Source organism: Panthera pardus, unplaced genomic scaffold (assembly GCF_024362965.1).
Source record: "Panthera pardus isolate Hobbes unplaced genomic scaffold, ASM2436296v1 HiC_scaffold_8, whole genome shotgun sequence".
In the NCBI taxonomy this organism is placed as follows: domain Eukaryota; kingdom Metazoa; phylum Chordata; class Mammalia; order Carnivora; family Felidae; genus Panthera; species Panthera pardus.
In genome coordinates, this window is record NW_026527013.1 from 98,314,757 (window position 1) to 98,334,784 (window position 20,028).

A 20,028-nucleotide genomic window follows, 5' to 3' on the forward strand; every position below is an offset into this window, starting at 1 on the left:
AAAGGGAGGATCGGATTAACTAATTGAATATAAACAAACAAACCACATTGCTTCTCTATGAAATTTAGTGAATTTGCAGCTTTGTGACAAATTCTGGTGTAGAGGAGTTTGGAAAGATTTGGGGACTTCCATTTTCACTTCAGTCCATCAGCAATGCTAAATCCTGTAAGGCAGGGACTTTGATCTCTTTTGTTCACAGCTGTATCTCCAGTGCTCAGAATAAATGTCTGGCACATGGTAGACGCTCAATAAATATCTGTTGAAGAAATTACAACTATAAGATAAGGCAGACTTGCACAGTGCCCTTAAGGAATCACAATGCAATTTCAACAAAAGCAAAGAGTCGCTGTGTGACCTCCATCATACTCCCTTAGTTTTCAGCTCCCTCTAGCATATTATATTCCATTTTAGGCCCCCAAATTTAAGAGCAGCATTCTGCAATAAACTAGAGAGGATCCAGAAGAGAGTAGGTAGGACAAGAGAATTCTGAAAAACAGCCCAAATAAGGAATAGTTGATACTAATTGAGGGAAAAAATGACTGATGAGGGATAGGATACTATTTTCAAATGTTAGAAATTCATCAAAGATGAAAATGGAATAAGTGTATGATTGCATTTTCAAAATTAGACCCAATGAAAAAAATTATGGATAGGCAATTTTGGCTCAATGTAACAAAAATACCAACTTTAATTTTCCAATAACAGAATGGATTGCTTTGTGAACCAGGATGTGAGAATTATATTTTTTCTTGTATTTTCTTTTCCATATTCACTGGTATTTGTCTCCCTTTCCCCTTAGCTCATTGTATCTTCTTGAAAGCAGAAAACTGTAAAATTTGGAATGTAGGGTTAGATTAAAACTTTATTACTGTTAAGAGTTGTGGGGCCTATCAACTGATTGTCAGTTATCTCAGTCCCTAGGGTCATAAGGTGGCAAACTCAAATCTGAGAACATATCCTTGATTATTGAGTCCATAGCTCACTCATTATCTGATGTCTGTTGCAAAGTGAAGTTGCAAATTTTGTAAAAGAGGTAAGACATCAGGAAATTGATGAAAATGTAAGAGAATTGCCCAGTCTCATACAAAACCATTTGCTAATGAGGATTTGGTAGGGTCATTTCTGTTAATAACTGAATAAGAAGAGTCTGAAAACAAAAGGAGTTGATAAGTGCTCCAGCGGGAATTCTAGCAACTGTGTTTGAAAGTCATTGGAGTATCAAAGGATGAAGACAGGCCCTTGGCAAAACTGATGAAGCCCTTGAATACTTTTTGCAAAAATGATCCTTTTTATATCAGTTTGACAAAAGTCACTCCAAAGATACAGGATATTGCTTCATGTTGTTACAAAATTGATCAGAAAAATTATTTTACTCAGGAAATGGTAGACAATTTATTTTGTGGTCTTTTTTTTTTTTTTAAATATTTATTTATTTTTGAGAGAGACAGCATGAGCCAGGGAGGGGCAGAGAGAGACGGAGACACAGAATCCGAAGCAGGCTCCAGGCTCTGAGCTGTCAGCACAGAGCCCCATGTGAGGCTCCAACCCACAAACTGTGAGATCATGACCTGAGCCGAAGTCGGACAGCCAACTGACTGAGCCACCCAGGTGCCCCTTTTTTATTTTGTGGTCTTACAACTTACATATAGCTTCTGTCCACTTAAATTTTGTTAAATATTAGGTGAAAAAACATTTCTCATAATTTTTGCTTTTATTTTTTAAGATGAATTTAAAATGAGTTTTCTCCCCCTGTTGTGAAATTTAGTCTTCATTTTACATAGATTCCATTTTGGTGGAATTTTCCAGCAATAATTATCCTCCAAAAGTGCACAACTTCTGGATCTCTTTGTTTCCTCTACCAGAGATGTTTTTTTCTCTTAGCTTTGTCAAAAAGGGACAAAACATATCAATAAATGTTATCCCTCTGTGTGAGTTGCCCATATGGATATAAAAGGAACAGCTGCATCTTATTTGCCACCTAGCACAGTACTAAGGACCTTGGAAATAATCAGTTAATAATTCTTTTTTCATTTGCTATTTATTCATTCATTCGTACTAAGTAGTTATTCTGAGTTAACAAGTTATCCTTATTAATAATATGTTACCTATATACATATACAGAAATACTTTTTATCCAAATGTAATATATGTTTATTGTAGATGAATTCAGACAATAAGAAAGGGATCAAGAAAAAATCAGATGTAATCTTACCACTAGGAAATAAAAGTGGATGATATTTGCAAATAGATGCTTATAGACTTTTCTTCCTATATGTGCATAAAGTATATGTATTTTTACATTTGTATATTATATAAATATATACAAACTACATAAGCATATATAATATAATATACAAATTATATAAGCATATAAGAATACATATTTGTACATCATTTAAATGCAGATATTTTAAAGATATTTATACTATGCATACTATTTTATAAATTGTTTATCTCAGACATTTTTAATAAGCATATATCTACCTAATCATAATGACTGAAGAGTATTCGATTACATGATTATGTCATAATTTGTTTATGAAATTTTCTACTCTTGGTCATTTAGATTTCTTCCAAGAACTTTTTTTATTATTAACAATGTAATTACCCACACATACATTTATATTCATTTATCCATCCTTTTCAGGCAAAATATTTTATACCACGTTAGGCTTGAAGATTTAAAAATTAAGAATATTAACAGAACATTTAGGGGCGCCTGGGTGGCTCAGTCGGTTGAGCGTCCAACGTCAGCTCAGGTCATGATCTCATGGTTTGTGGGTTCAAACCCCGTGTCGGGCTCTGTGCTGACAGCTCAGAGCCTGGAACCTGCTTCAGATTCTGTGTCTCCCTCTCTCTCTCTCTCAGCCCCTCCCCCATTCTCTCTCTGGCTCTCTCTCTCTCTCTGTCTCTCTCTCTCTGTCAAAAATAACCATTAAATTTTTTTAAAAAAAGAATATTAACAAAACATTTAAACATTAAAAAACAAGCAAAATGAATCTACAGGATTAGAAGTCAAGACAATGGTTGTCACTGGGGAGTCAGGTGAGTGTTTTGATTCGAAAGAGACATAAAAAGTGTTTCAAGAGTGTTTGGACGATTCTATGGTTTGATATGGAGGTCCATCACGTGGGAGTGTTCACTTCTTAAAAATGTAACGAACTGTATGTTTATGATTTGTCCCTTTCCACTTTCTTGTATTTATGTAACACATTAATAAAATAAATTAACAAATTGTGCTATGGTATGCATCCATGTTTACATCCTTAAGTAAATCCTAAGAACCAAATACTTAGTATTATCATTTTAAGTTTTCTTAAATTCATGTTGCTAATTTTTCTGCAAAAAGTTTGCACCAGTTTTGACTCTTACCAACAATATATAAGATGTGATTTCACTGCATTCAAATTTATACTTACTGTCATCATTTTTCTAATGTTTAATGATTTATAAATTTAAAATTTGACTATTTCTCTGTCTAACTTTTTATTTGAAGAAGTTTCAAACTTCTAGAAAACCTGAGAGGCACCTGCATGGCTCAGTCAGTTAAGTGTCTGACTTGATTTCCATTCAGGTGGTGATCTCAGCCCCACGTTAGACTCCATGCTGATAGCACAGAGCCTGCCTGAGATTCTGTCTCTCCCTCTCTCTCTCTCTCTCTCTCTCTGCCCCTGCCCCACTCGTGCTTTTTTTCTGTCTCTTTCTCAAAATAAATAAACTTTAAAAAAAAAAGAAAAGCTGAAAAAATAATATAACAGACACCCATAGATCCTTCATTAGATTTGCCAACTTTCAACTTCTTGCTACATTTTTTTTGTTTCTCTGCCTCTAATTATAGCCCCCACACACACTTGCATATGCACACACACGTGTGTGTGTATATAGGCACACACATATTATTTACATACATACATATATTATTTTTTCATTTGTGAACTATTTGAAAAGATTTAGACATCATGACAATTTACCACTTAATGCATCACTTAAGAGTAAAAATATGTTTCTACCTAGCCATAATACCTCCACCACGCCTTGAAACATCAATAGTTTTTCCAAATTATGAAGTAATATCTAATCTATATTCATATTTCCACAATTGCCCTCAATATATACTCTTTTCTGTTTTTTAAATACAGCATTAAATAAAGTTCATTCACTCATTGCAGTTGGCTGTTTTGTTTCTTCAGTCTTTTTTTTACCAAGAACAGTCCTGCCACCCCATACCCTACCCCACTTTCTCTCTTGACATTGAAACTTTTCAAGTCTATGTCACTTGAAAACTTTCTGTTTGTTTTCAAATGTGTACAACTGTGCTTGATTTTACAGGCTTATATTACACAATTATTATAGGTTTGCAGGAGTGCATATATCAGCAACTGTAACAAATTTTCATTTTTGCCTATTGGTTAATCAAAGCAAGTGGCTGGATCTCCAGTTGGGCACCAGATGTTTTTACTGAGGGAGGAAAAAAAAGCATTAAGAGCTTTTAAATCTTACACTATTGCTTTGATCATAGAAGAAATAATACTGACATTTCGTTCTCCAAAGTGTGTTGTGAGGGTTTTCCTTGATATTGACACAATATATTATTCAATGAATCAGTTAGTATAGAACCAGTTTAAAAGACCTGAAAAGGGAGTGACAGCCAAGAAGGATATTTTGAAGTTTGAAATGATCCCTATATAAATAGAACGGATCAGCATAACTTTGGGATAAAATTAGCCGACAGTTTGTGGGCTCTCGCTTGTGCCTGTTTGCTTGGTGCTATTCTCCTGATAAATCACAACAAAGCTTCCAGAGGGAGAGGAAGGATGGAGGGCACAAACACCCCTGTCACTAAATCTGCAGCTGCCAAGTTAGTTAAGAGAAATTTCCTTGAGGCTCTAAAGTCAAATGACTTCGGAAAATTGAAGGCCATTTTAATCCAAAGGCAAATAGATGTGGACACAGTTTTTGAAGTTGAAGATGAGAATATGGTTTTGGCATCTTATAAACAAGGTAAAAACTATAGGTGTAAGTGTAAAATCGATAGAAAACGGATTTGTTTTAAATGCAGTGTCAGTCACCCACTCTAAACCAGTAGCTCTTGGGGTTTAAGTATGTATTTTAAAAATATTTCTGATTTAATCTTTTCTCTTTTTTAACTAGACACCATCATGGGTGGTATAAATATGTTTTTCTTTCTTTCTTTTCTTTTCTGTTCTGTTCCTTTTCTATCCTTGTGTCTGGAATTTGAAATCGTGAACAATTATATTTATTAATGTACTTTGTTTTTGTTTCTAACTTTTCTTCTGCCTCTAATGATATAGAATAAAGAAAACATCTCCAGATTATGGCTAAACAGACTGCTAAAATCTAATCCAGTGTGACTACTAACTGTCTATTAATACAACCACTTAAAGATATATCATTTCTGTATCTATCTGGATGAAAAAAAGGATTTTGCCCCCATTTGGAGGGTTACTGAATGGGGAAGGCTCTGCCTTGAGGCACCTTTTTGGTCCTCAACATGTCAATGAGTTTTTAGTTCAGGCAAAAATCTGAAACCAGAAACACCAAAAAGTTAACTTTTTTTCCTTGGCTACAAAAATAGATCAAAATTGTAGATATTCTCCATACAGAATACCTGCCTTTTAAAGAACTAAGGATAACAAAAATGAGAACTGAATTTTTTTTTATCTGGGGATTTTCTTGAATCCACGCTTAGGAAATCAGAAATGAATTAGAAGTGTGCAGATTCTGATTTCCCAAATCAGCTAGTTAATGGGGGAACTTGAGTAGCGAGGCCATCTGGTGAGCAGACTACAAGCAAACACCACGTTCTCCATCACTTCTGTTTAAACAAAAGAGACGATAAGATCAGCATTTGCGGAGAGATAGCGGTTCTTTTTTCAGGTGGAAAGTACTCTTCATTTGCATACAAATCATCAGTGCCACCAATGTTCAGAAACAATGTTAATGGTATATGTTTTCACATTTATTTACCATACTCTGGTTGTTAGTTCTGAAGGAAGGATATAATAGTGGAGGCCAGTTACTGTGTTGGTGACTCTTACTGAAGGGCTTTATCATAAATTGACATTGCTATTTTAGCTAGAAGATAACAAAGCGGTCTGGTTGGTTTTTTGTTTTTTGTTTTGTTTTGTTTTGTTTTTTAAGTAGTTGATTGGGCTCTGTTAGAAAGAAGGAGTGTGTCCCATGTAATCAGATTACTTTCACCTTATGGATTTGTTCGGTGAAAGACTATCTGAATGCTAAATACATTTTTAAGGTATGTTTTAAGCTCATACTGGTGCTCATGTAAAATAACTGAGGTCCAAGTCGGCATAATTTATGTGACACTGAGCTGTAAAGACTGCCTTTTCCCATCTCCTAAACATGCCAAACTGCATGGATTGCCCAGGGTTCTGAGGTTGTGAGAAAGGGCATTATAGGGCAGGTTCGAGGGAAGAAGGGTGTCGTTTCTTTTGCTTCCAATGGTGTCATCACCCCTGAATCAGAAGAAGATGCATTTTTAATCTTTTCTGTCAATATGACCCGACTCCCGTGGTCTTCATAGAGCTAAATATTCATTCGTGCTAACAGGTGTTTTCATAGTGTTAGGACCGCAGAATATGCCTTTCAATTAGGGAAACAGCAGATTACACCCTCTGGGAAAGGAAAAAAGAAGAGTTTGATTCTTATGCATGCCAGATGAATGTATGCACAGAAACAATAGGATATGTGGTCATATCTTCAGGGTTTATACAGGAACTGCGTGTATGTGGGCATGCGCACACATTTGTATGTATAGAAAATACATGTATGGGTATAAGAATCTATCTTTTCAATCTTACACCCAGATTAAAGTCTTATCTTTCTTCAAAGCTTCTTCTAACTTATTTTTTTCACATTTTCACATGTCTTCTAGCCTAATTATCAAACCTTTCAATATTTCAGTCAGGAATGGAAGTGATAAATAGAATCTTAGTTGCTAGCCAAGCAAAGTCGACCTAAGTGGCTGGATTAAACTTTGTGAGACTTTATTAAATCATAGCAGACTTTTTGGACATTGAATGCTATTGGATTGCTCTTCACTAGTTATTTTTTTCAAGCACTCTTGAAAGGCTCTGCACAGAAAAGTGTACAGATCATAAGTGTACAGCATGATTAATTTTCACAAAATAAACAAACCTATATAGCCAGCATTAAGATGTGGAAACAGAAACACTACCTGTTTACTTTTAGTGTGGGAATCTTCAGGTTTTGGTTATTTTGTGGCTTATTAAACAAGACAATGTTTCAAACTTATGAAAGATACCATGCTACCTTTAAATTTGCTTGTATGATTAATAATATAACCCACATTCAATATTTCATTGTCCTGCAGCATATCAACAGGGGTACAATTTATCCCCAACCATTTTTACTTCTTTTAGGACATACAGCATTTTTCATAGAATTTCAGAAAGCGACCACACTTTTCCCCCTAAATATGGTATGTCTAAGCTAGTAGACAAGTCAGTTTATAATTTTTGAAAAAGACAACTCAGAAGTCTGTTGGCAAGGAAATCAACTTGGGGTCCAAACATTGCTTCCCCAAATCCACAATCCAATTGGCACACTAATGGAAGCAAATGTAAAATGTGGATTTTGTGAGGAAGGCAGAACAAAGCATCTGGAAATTCACTTCTGCTTCCTCATCTCTAGCAACAGAGAACAAAATCCCAGAGCTCAGGTTCAAGCTGTGGGGCCCGCCCAGACCCAGTACCTAAGAATGAGTCTTAAAGTTAGAGAGATCATGTTTTGTTTTTTAAAGTTATGTTAAACTTCATGATCAAATCTTTAGATAAAATCATGTTTTTATTGATTGGGAAAAAACCCAAAAACATCTGCCTCACACTTTGTAAAGCAAACATTAAAAACATTCTGGTTGGCATTTGGGATAACTCCAGGAGCATAGCAGAGACATGTGTCTTTAAAGCAAAAACAGGCAAGCGAAATTCCTTCTACCAGACGACTGCTTTAAGATGGGAATGACGTGAAGAAACGTTAAATACACGCCCAACTTTTGAAGTGCCCCATACAAGGAGCTGCGAGGTCAAGGGTTTTCCGTGATACAAAGTTTCCTAGAGCCAAGCGCCCAGGATCCAGAGTGAAAGCAGGATCTGTAAGAAAACCCGGAGCTAATTCCTATTGGTTCTCACCAGTGTTCTCTGCCCTGGAAACGCCAACATCCATAAAGCTGTTTCCAAAGCTTTTTCCAACTACATATTTCGATTCTCTTTCCGATGTATGAGCCTTGGCGTGTTAATGATACAGGCAGAATATCATACTTATCTCTTGGGTGTGAAATTCCCTCGTCAGCAAGGTTAATCAGAGTCCTTTTATTAATCAGTGTAATGCACTCTAAGCACTTCATTTATGGCCCACAGCAGCAGCTACTTCGGTTGGTAGTCATATTTTTAATTAAAATAACCAATGAATGATTTCACAGGAAAACTTTCTGGCAGGTACTCTATCTACTTTACTAAGTCACAACTTCCTCCCAAATATCTCAAAAGCTCTCACTTCCACTCTCTTAATGAACAGACTCTTTATCACCTCATGTTCTTCTTTGCCAGAAATTCACTCTCCTACTTTCCTATTACCATCTTAGGGTTCTTATCCCTCCCTGAACGTTCAAACGTTTTTCTTTTAAATTTTGCATTTCAAGCTGACTTTGTTTTTCTTTGCTGGGGGAGTTCTGAGATTTATCCTGAAAACATTAGCTATTAAAAAAATAGTCAAGAATTGTGCGTCAGTCTATAATCCTTCAGGACTGTGTAAATACACGGACACAGGCAGAGCAAATGTCTGCTAATCCCGCCACGAGCAGTGTGTCCAAACTTTGGCTGTAATAACAGAAGCTTCTCATGCGTAGGGTTCTTTGAACTCAGATAACATTATAGCTGATAACTGTTGCAGAACCCAGGAGTAGCTGAAAGTTTACGAGAGATGTATACATCCCCCCTAAACACAGAGCGGAATCGATTCCTTCTTCCAAAAACGGCCCAAACACTTTTCTCCTTACCATATTTCCTGAGCTGGGGGCTTTCCACTCGGCTACTCAGGCATCTCTCTTCGGTTTCACATTTAAAGTAAACACACACACACACACACACACACACACACACACACACAAGATTACTCTGCATATTTTTGTAGGGGTGAAACTTCTAAAATCCCTTTAGAACTTTTGCCTACAGGTGCTATTGGTTGAGAAGTGAAATGCGTGTAGCCGTCAGATCACCCGTGGCTATTTAAAGATTTGGGGGAGCCCGGGGTTTGAGCAGATCTGTCAGTACCAGTTATACAGGCGTGAGCCCTTTATGCTACTTAATCTTATTCTTATTTGTAAAGTGGAGGCTTTGTCAGGACCTTCTCTAAATCCCCTGCATGCTGATAATCTACGATGTTATGAAGGGGAAATTATATAAACAGATTATGTGTCATGGTCTGGGGAAGGTGAAAAGTAACTGTAGATACTATAAATCCACATGGGCATGGCTTGTATTTGAGAGTCTCTGTGGGGTTTTTGCATAGGAGGGAGGATCTGTGGTCTGTTCTCTTCTCATTTAAACACTTGGCTCAAGAAGAGCTCTTAGAGCCATGGCTACACAGACTGCAGACCTGTGGGGGGGCGGGGGGGAAGCGTGAGTGGCTCAGGTTAGTGGGAGGCAGCAGCTTCCTCACCCTCCCACTTGGGGGCTCTGTGCCAGGTTCTACTCCATTCCTGCACTTTGTGCCCATCTGAGCACACAGAGAGCAGCCTGGAATCTGCAGAGGTGAGTGTAGGGGGGCTCTTTGAAAGATAAATGCTAAGAATCAATCACATGCTAGGTTCTGAAGCCCTGGGACAATTCTGTCCTGGAAAGAAGGCTGAGTATAAAAAATGAATATACCCAATTAGTTAACTGTATTTCTGTTATGCTGCCACTGTTGCTGGTTACATTTTAGAGGACAAATTCTGATATCTTGGCATTTCAGTATCAACACAAGAATGTTAATATGTGCTGCATCACCGTGGTTTTCAAGGATGGCTTTACTTCAGGTTTGGTCCTCAGAGAGGGTAGGTGTGATGGAAAGGACACTCTTGCTCCTTGGTACAAGGCGCCCCGTGACTGCAGCCCTATTTTAAGGTGTGAGTGTATGTGGGTGGCCTCTTGCTATGGGCTTTTCCTTTCTCTACAGAAGGCTTTCCTGCTATGCCGGGGGTTGAATTATCCAGAATCCACCCCCCTTTCCCCACACACATAGCATCACCAAAAAGTTCTGCAACATGGCTTCAAGATATTCTTCAGTATATCGGCCCTGATCTGTATCTGACAATCTGCCCCCTTCCTATTTCTCTGTTCAGTTTCTACGGGCACCGCGACAGTGTCTTGTTGCCAACCACCTACACACGTTTCCATCTAGGAGAGGGGAGTTATAAGCACAAGTTCACCCAGGGGGTGGGCTGAATCCCAAAACCCAGCTGTCTCTGGGGCTGATTTACTGGTTAATGATTATGAGCAAAGGACATGCAGATGAAAGGGGCTGAGAGGCTAAGGATGACAGATTCATATAATAAATGGGCAGGATAGACTCTCTAGGTGCTACTGGGAATCCAGGAAGAATAAGAAAACATCAACAAGCAAATGCATTTCCATATCAGAGCTGTGGCATATTATAGATGCATTCAGGACCTTCTTTCCCTCCTCGTGATTTGTGAAGCAGGCTTGGTGCTAAACCTATTCTGCTTCCACAAAGACAAAGACAGATGGAAACGCTGCATTGCAGATATCCTGAGTCCATTAGCTTGGACTGAAGTGGGCGACTTATGGCTCTACCAGGCTGAAAAAGTGGCAGTTTTCTCATCTGGAAAATGAAAGGCTTGGACTGGATAATCTTCCCTCCAGTGCTAACATTCGGTGTTTTCTTTGATTTTACATCAAAATGGTGTTTTCTTAATCAGCTCTCTACTGCTTCCTTTCCGAGATCATTTTTCTTCCCATTGCAGAAGCAGGCACGAGTTTCCAATCAGTTGGTGCACAGAGCTGCCAAATCTTTGCTGCTAATCAGCAGGCAAAACATACTCTGGTTTCCAGATCTGGAACCAGCTTCTTTCCAAGGCAGTTAGAAGAGACTAGCTTTGCAAATTGCTTGTTGAGGAGGTTTGAGCATTACAATGACTGATTAGGTATTGGGTATTGTTGCGATTCATTCATGATCAAAAGCAGGTTGCATACTGTATAGCCTGAAAACTCTGCTCAGAACACAGATTCAACGTACATAGCTAAATAGAAATGTATAAATGGGTACATACACGTACACATGTAGTGTGAGTGCCTGTTTACACACACACACACACACACACACACACACACACTACAGGCACAGGAATGACAATCCCACAGCCCCAGAGTACCTATGATACTAATTGTCTCTGGCAGTACCTGTGATACTAATTGTCTCTGCCAGAGAAAAGTCCATATCAACAAATAACTTCCCTTCTCAGCGTCTGGAATCTCAAATCAGTATCTTAGCACTCAGTTCGATTAGTTGAATACAGATTCCTACATAAATTCAGATAATCCTAAGAGGGTCACACTTTAAAAAATCCTCAGTTCATTAGACTTTAGTATGAATTAACTTTGGATTTCCTTTTAAAGAGCAGATTTGGATAAGGGAAGAGCTGAGAGCGATGGGGAGCAAAATGGCCGTAGAATTCTAATGGAATGAAAAAGGGATTTGTGTGTGTGTGTGTGTGTGTGTGTGTGTGTGTCTAGGTTGGAGAGTAGGCTACAGAAGAACAAACTTCAGGTTGGGTTCATTCGTTATCTCATGATTAATTGGTATTGTGTACATCCCTATAAATGGCCTTTAATTATTTATTTATTTATTTTAAATGTTTATTTATTTTTGAGAGAGGCAGAGACAGAATGTGAGTGGGTTGGGGCAGAGAGAGAGGGAGGCACAGAATCTGAAGCAAGCTCCAGGCTCCGAGCTGTCAGCACAGAGCCCGATGTGGGGCTCCAACTCACGAGCTGTGAGATCATGACCTGAGCCAAAGTCCGATGCTCAACCGATTGAGCCACCCAGGCACCCCTATAAATGGCCTTTTAAACTAAATTATCTTTTCCCCTACAAACAGGGGGCAATAGTTTATTTTAATTTTACTTATTTTTACAAATAGTTATACAAGCACAACGTACTGAGTTTAAAAGCTCAAAGGGGGCATCCAAAGACACATAAATCTATGTCCTTGTCCCCTAGCCCCCAGTTCTTGGAGGCCACCACTATAACCAGTTTCTTGTTCTAGGTGTTGATAAATATTTTCACATATGATAGCATATTAAGTGCACTGGTCAGTCCCTGCTTCTCTTGCTCAATAATATATCTTGAGATTTTTCCATATCCATTCCAAAGATATACCATTTTCCAGTATACACAGAACTGCTCTCTTCTTTATAATAGCTGTATAGTATTCGATTATATGGGTGCACCATAATTTTTTAAACAATCTCCAAATATTGACGAGGATTGAGATTGTTTCCAGTTGTTAACCATTAAGAACTATGCTGTAGTGTGATGCCTATTCTTGTCCACTGGCCAGGTTATAACTCCTGAGAACTTTATACTTTTCACAAAGATTTCAGTACAGATGGTGTCCTTGGAAGTTGTGCAATACTGTGGCCCCTATAGGGCATTTCACACATGAGTGATTATACTTGTAGGATAAATACCCAGGAGTAGCATGTGTGTAATTTTTCTCACTTAAATGAGAGTATTTTGATTCCTGACCACCAGGCCCACTGGTAACGTGGTCATCATCCTCTGAGTGCCCTCCTGGTGCTCATCATTGGTGCTCAAAAATAGTCACAATAGTCTAGATTTATCCTGACCTCATGTAACCGGTAAAAATTACCACTTTTACCTCTCTTGTTTTGGGCACTGCACTTTTATTAACGTATCTTAGGGTTGTATTAGCTTTTTGGCAGCTCCATCCCACTGTTGGTTCCTTTTGAGAATACTGTCAACTCAAATCCCTAGGTCTTTTCTCAAATAGATTACCATTAAACCATATTCCGCTTACCTTGTACTTGCATGGTGGAATTTTATACCTTAAAAGCAAACTTCTGTTTTACCCATGTTAAAATATATTTTGTTGTTTCAGCCCTAGAGCTTCTTCTAAGCTGTTATGTCTACATCTTCACCCTGCCATCAATATTTTATCTTTCTGAAGCTATTTTCCATTACCCACTCGTAGTGGGCTTAATGCCATGGCTCTATGTATTGACATTGAAAGAAGGTATATACAGTTAAGTTTGTTATAGCTTGTGAGACATGTGAGAGACAGAGAGACAGAGAGAGAGGGAGAGGGAGATGGGGAGAGAGAGAACATTTCCAACAACTAATGGGAAAAATTTATCTAAGATCTCAGTTCTAGGAACAGCGATGCTTCTCCTGGGCAATTAATTTGTGTATAGCTTGTGGGCATGGTTAATTGTGCAATACATCATGTTTTCCTATTTATTTTGGCTGCTAGGAAGTTCAAAGGCAAATTTGCAATGTGGTTCTAGTGTATAGGACACAGTTTATATTTTGTGTACCTATCTTACCCATTGATCACTTTTATTTTCCTACCTTATTTTTTCCCTTTGCCCTTGTTTTCTAGATAGTTAGAAAATCTGGTATTGTGTAAACTTTGTGAGTTGCCTTAAATTCTTCTTTGAAAGAGGAATTATATAAACCAACAGGCAGGCAAATAAAAGCTTGGCATGATAAATTTTTTAAAGACACCAGCTACATTCATATTTTAGACTGACAACAACCAGTAAAGTAAGGTTAAAAAGTTTAAGCTTGTAACTAACAGCTTTGGAATCACTCAAGAACATGATTGGGACTTAAAACAATAAGAGTCTCATGTAACTCACCACTTAAAATAAAATGCAATCATGTAAATGAGGTCTCAAACTCAAATGCCTTGAAGGGCCAGGAAGATAAAATAAATAAAAGAACAAGATAATGGAGAATAGTAGAAACAGAGAGACACACCAGTGCCTGTTCCACTCAAGTACATCCAAGTATGTTTCTATTTGCAGACCCATCAGTTACTAGTTTACAACATCTGAATCACTCCCCCCAATTTTATAGATGTGACCAAAGTAAAAGACCTTGCAAAAATCCTCACAAAACAGAGAAAAATCCTAGGCCACGAAATGAAACTTTCTCCCTCTTCTTTTTCAGGTTATTGGCTGCCTAGTTATAAATTAAAGTCTTCCTGGGCAACAGGCCTGCATCTCTCTGTCTTGTTTGGTCATGTGGAGTGTCTTCTGGTGTTACTGGACCACAATGCTACAATCAACTGTAGACCCAATGGGAAAACCCCCCTTCACGTGGCTTGTGAAATGGCCAACTTGGATTGTGTTAAAATCCTCTGTGACCGTGGAGCAAAGCTGAATTGCTACTCCTTAAGTGGACACACAGCTTTACACTTCTGTACAACTCCTAGCTCCATTCTCTGTGCCAAGCAATTGGTTTGGAGAGGTAAGCCTTTCTGGGTGGCTGACGTTGTCATCCACTTCCACACCCGGGTTTTGAAACTTAGTGATCTTTACCTACTTTAGGTAATGTAGTAGGCATCCCATTTATAAGCCTCATTCAGGGGGCCCTAAAAATGCGTAAGTATGTATATATTTATATAACTATATGTGTTGGTCCAGGTTATTTAGTGATGATCACATTGAAATCATTACTTTTTTCATTATAGGAGCCTTATTAGTTTACACATTTATTTAACAAATATTTATTTAGTTCTCATGAGGTGTCAATTAATGTGTTAAGTAACTGAAAAAAATAGTTCCTGCCTTCAAGAAGCTATATTCCAGGAGTGCCTGGGTGGCTCAGTTGGTTAAGCGTGCAACTCTTGGTTTTGGCTCACGTCATGATCTCATGGTTCCTGAGTTCGAACCCTGCGTCAGGCTCCACACTGACAGTGCAGCACCTGCTTACGATTCTCTCTATCCCTCTCTCTCTGCCCCTCCCCTGTTTGCTCTCTATCTGTCTCTCTCTCTCTCAAAATAAATGAATAAACTTTCAAAAAAGGAAGAAATCATATTCTAATAGGGGAGATAAATACTAGCAAAATAAATTTGTAAATATATAATAATAAATTGGGAAAGGAGCAAAACAGGGTGTTATGGAAGAGAATGCCAAGAGTGAACTATTATAAAATGTATAAAGACTTCTCTAAAGATATGACATGTAAGCTGAAACTTAATGAACGAGAGGGAACTAGCCATTAAAAAAGGAGCCAAGAGGAAGAAGAGTCCAGGTACAAGGAACAGTATGTGCAAAGTTGCTAAGGGAGCAAAACAACTGAACTATTCAACAGATGGAAGAAGGCCAGTGTGCCCATGGGTGTGGGGTGGGTGGGAGGGATAAGAGCGTTCTGGGAGTGCCACACGACGACACTGGTTATGTTAGATCATATACAGCTTGCTGAGGGCCAAGGTATGGGGTTTAGAAATGGGGCCACTGAAAAGTTTTAAGCATGGCAATGACATGGTTTAATTTTCACTTAAAATCATCATTCTGGAGTTATACAAGAATAGGGCTGGAGGAGCCCGAGTATGGAAACAGGGAGACCAGCAGCAAAGCTATTTTAACAGTGTAAGTGAGAAGGGATTGTGATTTGTATCAAGGGGCAAAGTTTGATAGGAAGATTAGAAGATGGGTTTGCAATATATTCTGGAAGCAGAGTCAGTGGCATTTGGAGATGGATTATATATGGATGAGGGGTAAAGGAAAAGGAAGTTTCAAGCATCCTTGCCAGATTTCTGGCTTTAGAAAATGGGTGGAGAGCGATGCCATTTTTAAAAAGTGTTTTTGATGTTTTCATTTATTTTTGAGAAAGAGAGAGAGAAAGAGAGATCAGGGGAAGGGCAGAGAAAGAGGGAGGCAGAGAATCAAAAGTGGGCTCTCGTGGCGCCTGGGTGGCTCAGTTGGTTAAGCGTCCGACTTCGGCTCAGGTCATGATCTCACGGTCTGTGAGTTCGAGCCCTGCGTCAGGCTCTGTGCTGGCTCAGAGCCTGGAGCCTGTTTCAGATTCTGTGTCTCCCTCTCTCTCTGCCCCTCCCCTGTTCACACTCTGTCTCTCTCTGTCTCAAAAATAAATAAATGTTAAAAAAAAAAAAATTAAAAAAAAAACAACAAAAAACAAAAAACAAAAGTGGGCTCTGAACTGACAGCAGAGAGACCAATGCAGGCAGGGCTTGAACTCACCAACTGTGAGATCATGACCTGAGCCAAAGTTGGACGCTTAACTGATGGAGCCACCCGGGTGCCCCATAATGCCATTTTTCTAAGATGGAGAGAATTGAGGAAGAAGCATATATGTGGAAAAGATCATTAAATTAGTTTTTTAAAAATCATGTTTATAGAGCTATAATTTACACACAGTAAAGTTCGGTATTTTTGAGAAACGCATAGTCATGAAACCATCATCACAGTCGTTTCAAAAAATTCCCTGATACCCTTTGTAATTAATCACCTCACTTTATCCCCACCTCCAGCAGCCACTGATCTAGTTTCTGTCCCTAAAATTTTGTCTTTTTCAGAATGTTATATAAATTAAATTACACAATATGTAGCTTTTCAGGTCTGTTTTTACCTACTTAGCATAATGCATTTAAGATTCATCCGTGTGGTTGCATTAGCCAGTATATTGAATCTTTTATTGTCGAGTTGTATTCCTTGTATGGATGCAACACAATTAATCTGGTCCCCAGTAGAGGGACATTTGGATTGTTTCTAGTTTTTGGCAATTTTGGGAAAAAAAGGCTGATATAAACATTTGTCTACAGATTCTTATATGGGAATGTTCTCATTTCTCTTGGGTAAGTACTGAGGAGTGGGATGACGGATTGTAATTCTTTTACAAGAAAACTGCTAACCTGTTTTTCAAAGGAGTTGTACGTTTTGCATTCTCACCAGCAACGTATGAGTTCAGTTGCTCTCCAGCCTTGCCAGAACTTGGTAATGTCAGATTAAAAGAAAAATTTATTTTAGTAAATTGAATAGGTATATAAAGTATCTCATTATGGTTTTAATTAAAATTCCCTTAATGACCAAGGATGTTGAGTATGTTTTTAGGTATTTTTTTTGCCAGCTGTGTATTCACTTTGGTGAAATGTCTGTTCATATCTTTTGCTCCCTCTCCCCTTCATGAAAATGGGTTGTTTGTTTTCTTATTATTGATTTGTGAGAGTTCTTTATATATTCTGGATACTAGCCCTTTATCAGATATGTGGTTTGCAAATATTTTTATTCATTCTTTGACTTTTCATTCTTTCTGTCTTTAGAAAAGCAAAAGTATTTAATTGTAATAAATTCAATTTATCACTTTTTACCTGTTATGATTTATGCTTTGAATGTCCTGCCTAAGAAATCTTTGACTAATCTGAGTAATAAAGATTTTCTTCTATGTTTACTTCTGAAGATTTTATAATTTTAGGTCTCAATTTTAGGTGTTTGGCTTATTTTGAGTTAATTTTTGTATATAGTGTAAAGTACAGGTTGAGGCTCATCTTCTTTATATATGGATGAATTATCTTACATATACAACTGCTTCAATATCTTTTACTGAGAAGACTATTTTTTCACCTTTGAGATGCCTTGGTATCTTTGTCAAAAATCAAGTGGCCAGAAATGTATGAATCCATTGATCTATATATTTTTTGCTGATGTTTCACTCACTTAATTGCTGTAGTTTTATATTAAGTCTCAAAATCAGATTGAGTTTCCCCAGATCAGTTTTAAACATGAGAAGTTTCAGATTTCTTTTAGACCTCAAAGTGAATGAGTCAAGGCTGCACTTGACATAAACGTATGGATTTCAGAAGAGAGTTCTGGACTAAAGCTGTAAGGTTAGGAATTGTTGGCCTATAGATTGTATTTGAAGCCAAAGAAATCAATGAAATCACTTGGATGAAAGGTGTGGAAAAGCAAAAGAGAATCTAGGACCAAGCCCCGATACATTCTTACATTTAGATATTAGCAGGAGGGAGAGAGGCCAATAAATGAGAGTGAAATGGATTGGTAAGTGAAGTAGGAGGAAACCCAGGAGCATTTTTGGCATCATAGGGATTAAGAGGCAGGTTCAAGAAGGAGGAGGTGCTCAGCTGTATCAATGGCTACTTGAGAGACTTAATTCACTAGATGTTCATTAGATTAAGTGACAGAGTTATCACTGACAAAAGAAGTTTGGGGGAAATGGTGGGTGTAGAAACCATATTAGAATGGTATAAGGCATGAATGAGAGGTCAGAAACTAAGGATGGCAAGTATAGACGACTGTTAAAAAAATGTCTGGCTGCACATGTATGCGTAAGAGTAGCATGATTGCTGAAGGGGGCTAGGGGACATAAGAGAGTGTTATCTGTAGTTGGAGATAAAAGGAAATATTTGTGTGCTGAAGGAAATGGTTTGGAGAAAGCAAACAGTTAAAAATAACTGTTCAGAATAACTGAAAGGTTCAAATCTTTGAGGTTGAGATGGGGTGAAATCCAGAGACTGTGAGATACATCCCCATGTTTAACAGATGGTCTAAAGTAAAAGATGTCTTTAAAGAGTGTTCATTGATATGGTGGTGGTGAGATGAAGGAGTTCATGTCTGGTATGAATTTATACAATTAATGTATGAGGCAAAGTCATCAGGCAAAAATGAGAGCAGAAAGGGTGGACATTGTGATGAGAATAGGAAGGTATGGAAGTGTCATGGGGGAAAGAATGGGGAAACAAGCTTAAAGATGCCATGGTCTTCTCAACCTGTGAGTATTTGGTGGGAAGGAAAATCAGTCCAACTTATTCTCCTTCTTGCCTTCCCTGAGAGGAAAGGTCCAGTGCAGAGATGCATGGAGAGGGGCAGGTGTCCATCAGGGCTTAGCCACTTATGGCACGCAGCCATTACCACCGTTCACATTTACTTATACGTTGGTGGCTTTCAGATTTAGTTTTTATTTTAATTTATATTTTAATTCACTAATTTAAAATTTTAAGGTTGTCATTTTAAAATTTTTTTAGAAAGTTAAGAAATTATATCATTTGTTGAATTACTGACTTTTTATATTGCTGCCTTTTCATGTGACTTCATCAACCACAGACTGACAGAAAGCTGCCAAGGTTTTCACTCCCCAGAGCTGTAATCAGAGGGAGCCTCATTCCCAGAGCAAGGGCTTTTTGCCCATCTCCTTTATCCCTATTGACATAGGGAGACCACCTGGAGATGAGAAGGAGTAAAGGGGTATGGAGAGACCAAGCAATGCTCACTCCCTGTAGGCTGACACTAATGAACGAGGCTAATAACAATCAAAGAGGAAGAGTGGAAGTCAATTAAAGATCTACTTACTCTTAGATCCATGGCATCAAAGGCCAAAGCCATAAAGAAAAGAAAGATGAATTACAGAAAGCAAAAATGTTCAATGTCCGAGTGGCAAACAAATTATAACATTAAAAGGCTGTCATAAAGCGGGGGAAAAAATATTTGAGACTGTGTAGACAAAGGCCCTATTTATATCCTTAACATAGAAAGAAAGCTTTTTAGTTTGTCTGCTTTTAGAAAGAAATTTTAAAAATTAAAGTAAGGAGATTAACAACGAAGAATGAGAGAGAAAAAGAGAACAAAAGACCAAGGTATTTCAGGAAATAAAACCCAAGTATATAAACAACAAATAAAGATAGCATAATGATCACCTGCCTTGGTTATCTGTAAAATGTTAATTAAAATGGCAGGTGCTTTTGTTGTCATTTATTACATTTAACAAAGATACAAATGATGACAGTACATCTGTTGACACACACAGGGATGTGCTCTTACACACCCTTCGTGGGATGTGAATGGGTATCGTCCGGAGGGCAATGTCATAAGCTTGAAACCTTTTGTAACTCAGAAATTCCCCCCTCTGGGATTTAGGGCTAATTTTGTACCTTTTGGCTGAGACAGGCTGTCATTTCTGTGGGGCCT

At 38.0% G+C, this 20,028-nt stretch overlaps 1 protein-coding gene across 1 annotated transcript in view; it reads left to right on the plus strand.

The window, feature by feature from the left end:
- Window positions 1–4,814: 4,814 nt before the first annotated feature.
- ASB4 (ankyrin repeat and SOCS box containing 4) overlaps window positions 4,815–20,028 on the plus strand; it is a 60,163-nt gene continuing 44,949 nt past the window's right edge. Inside the window, exons 1-2 of the mRNA XM_019443380.2 lie at window positions 4,815–5,001; window positions 14,254–14,553. Of these exons, the coding sequence (XP_019298925.1) occupies window positions 4,815–5,001; window positions 14,254–14,553 (487 nt within the window). The remainder of the gene's footprint in view (window positions 5,002–14,253; window positions 14,554–20,028) is intronic.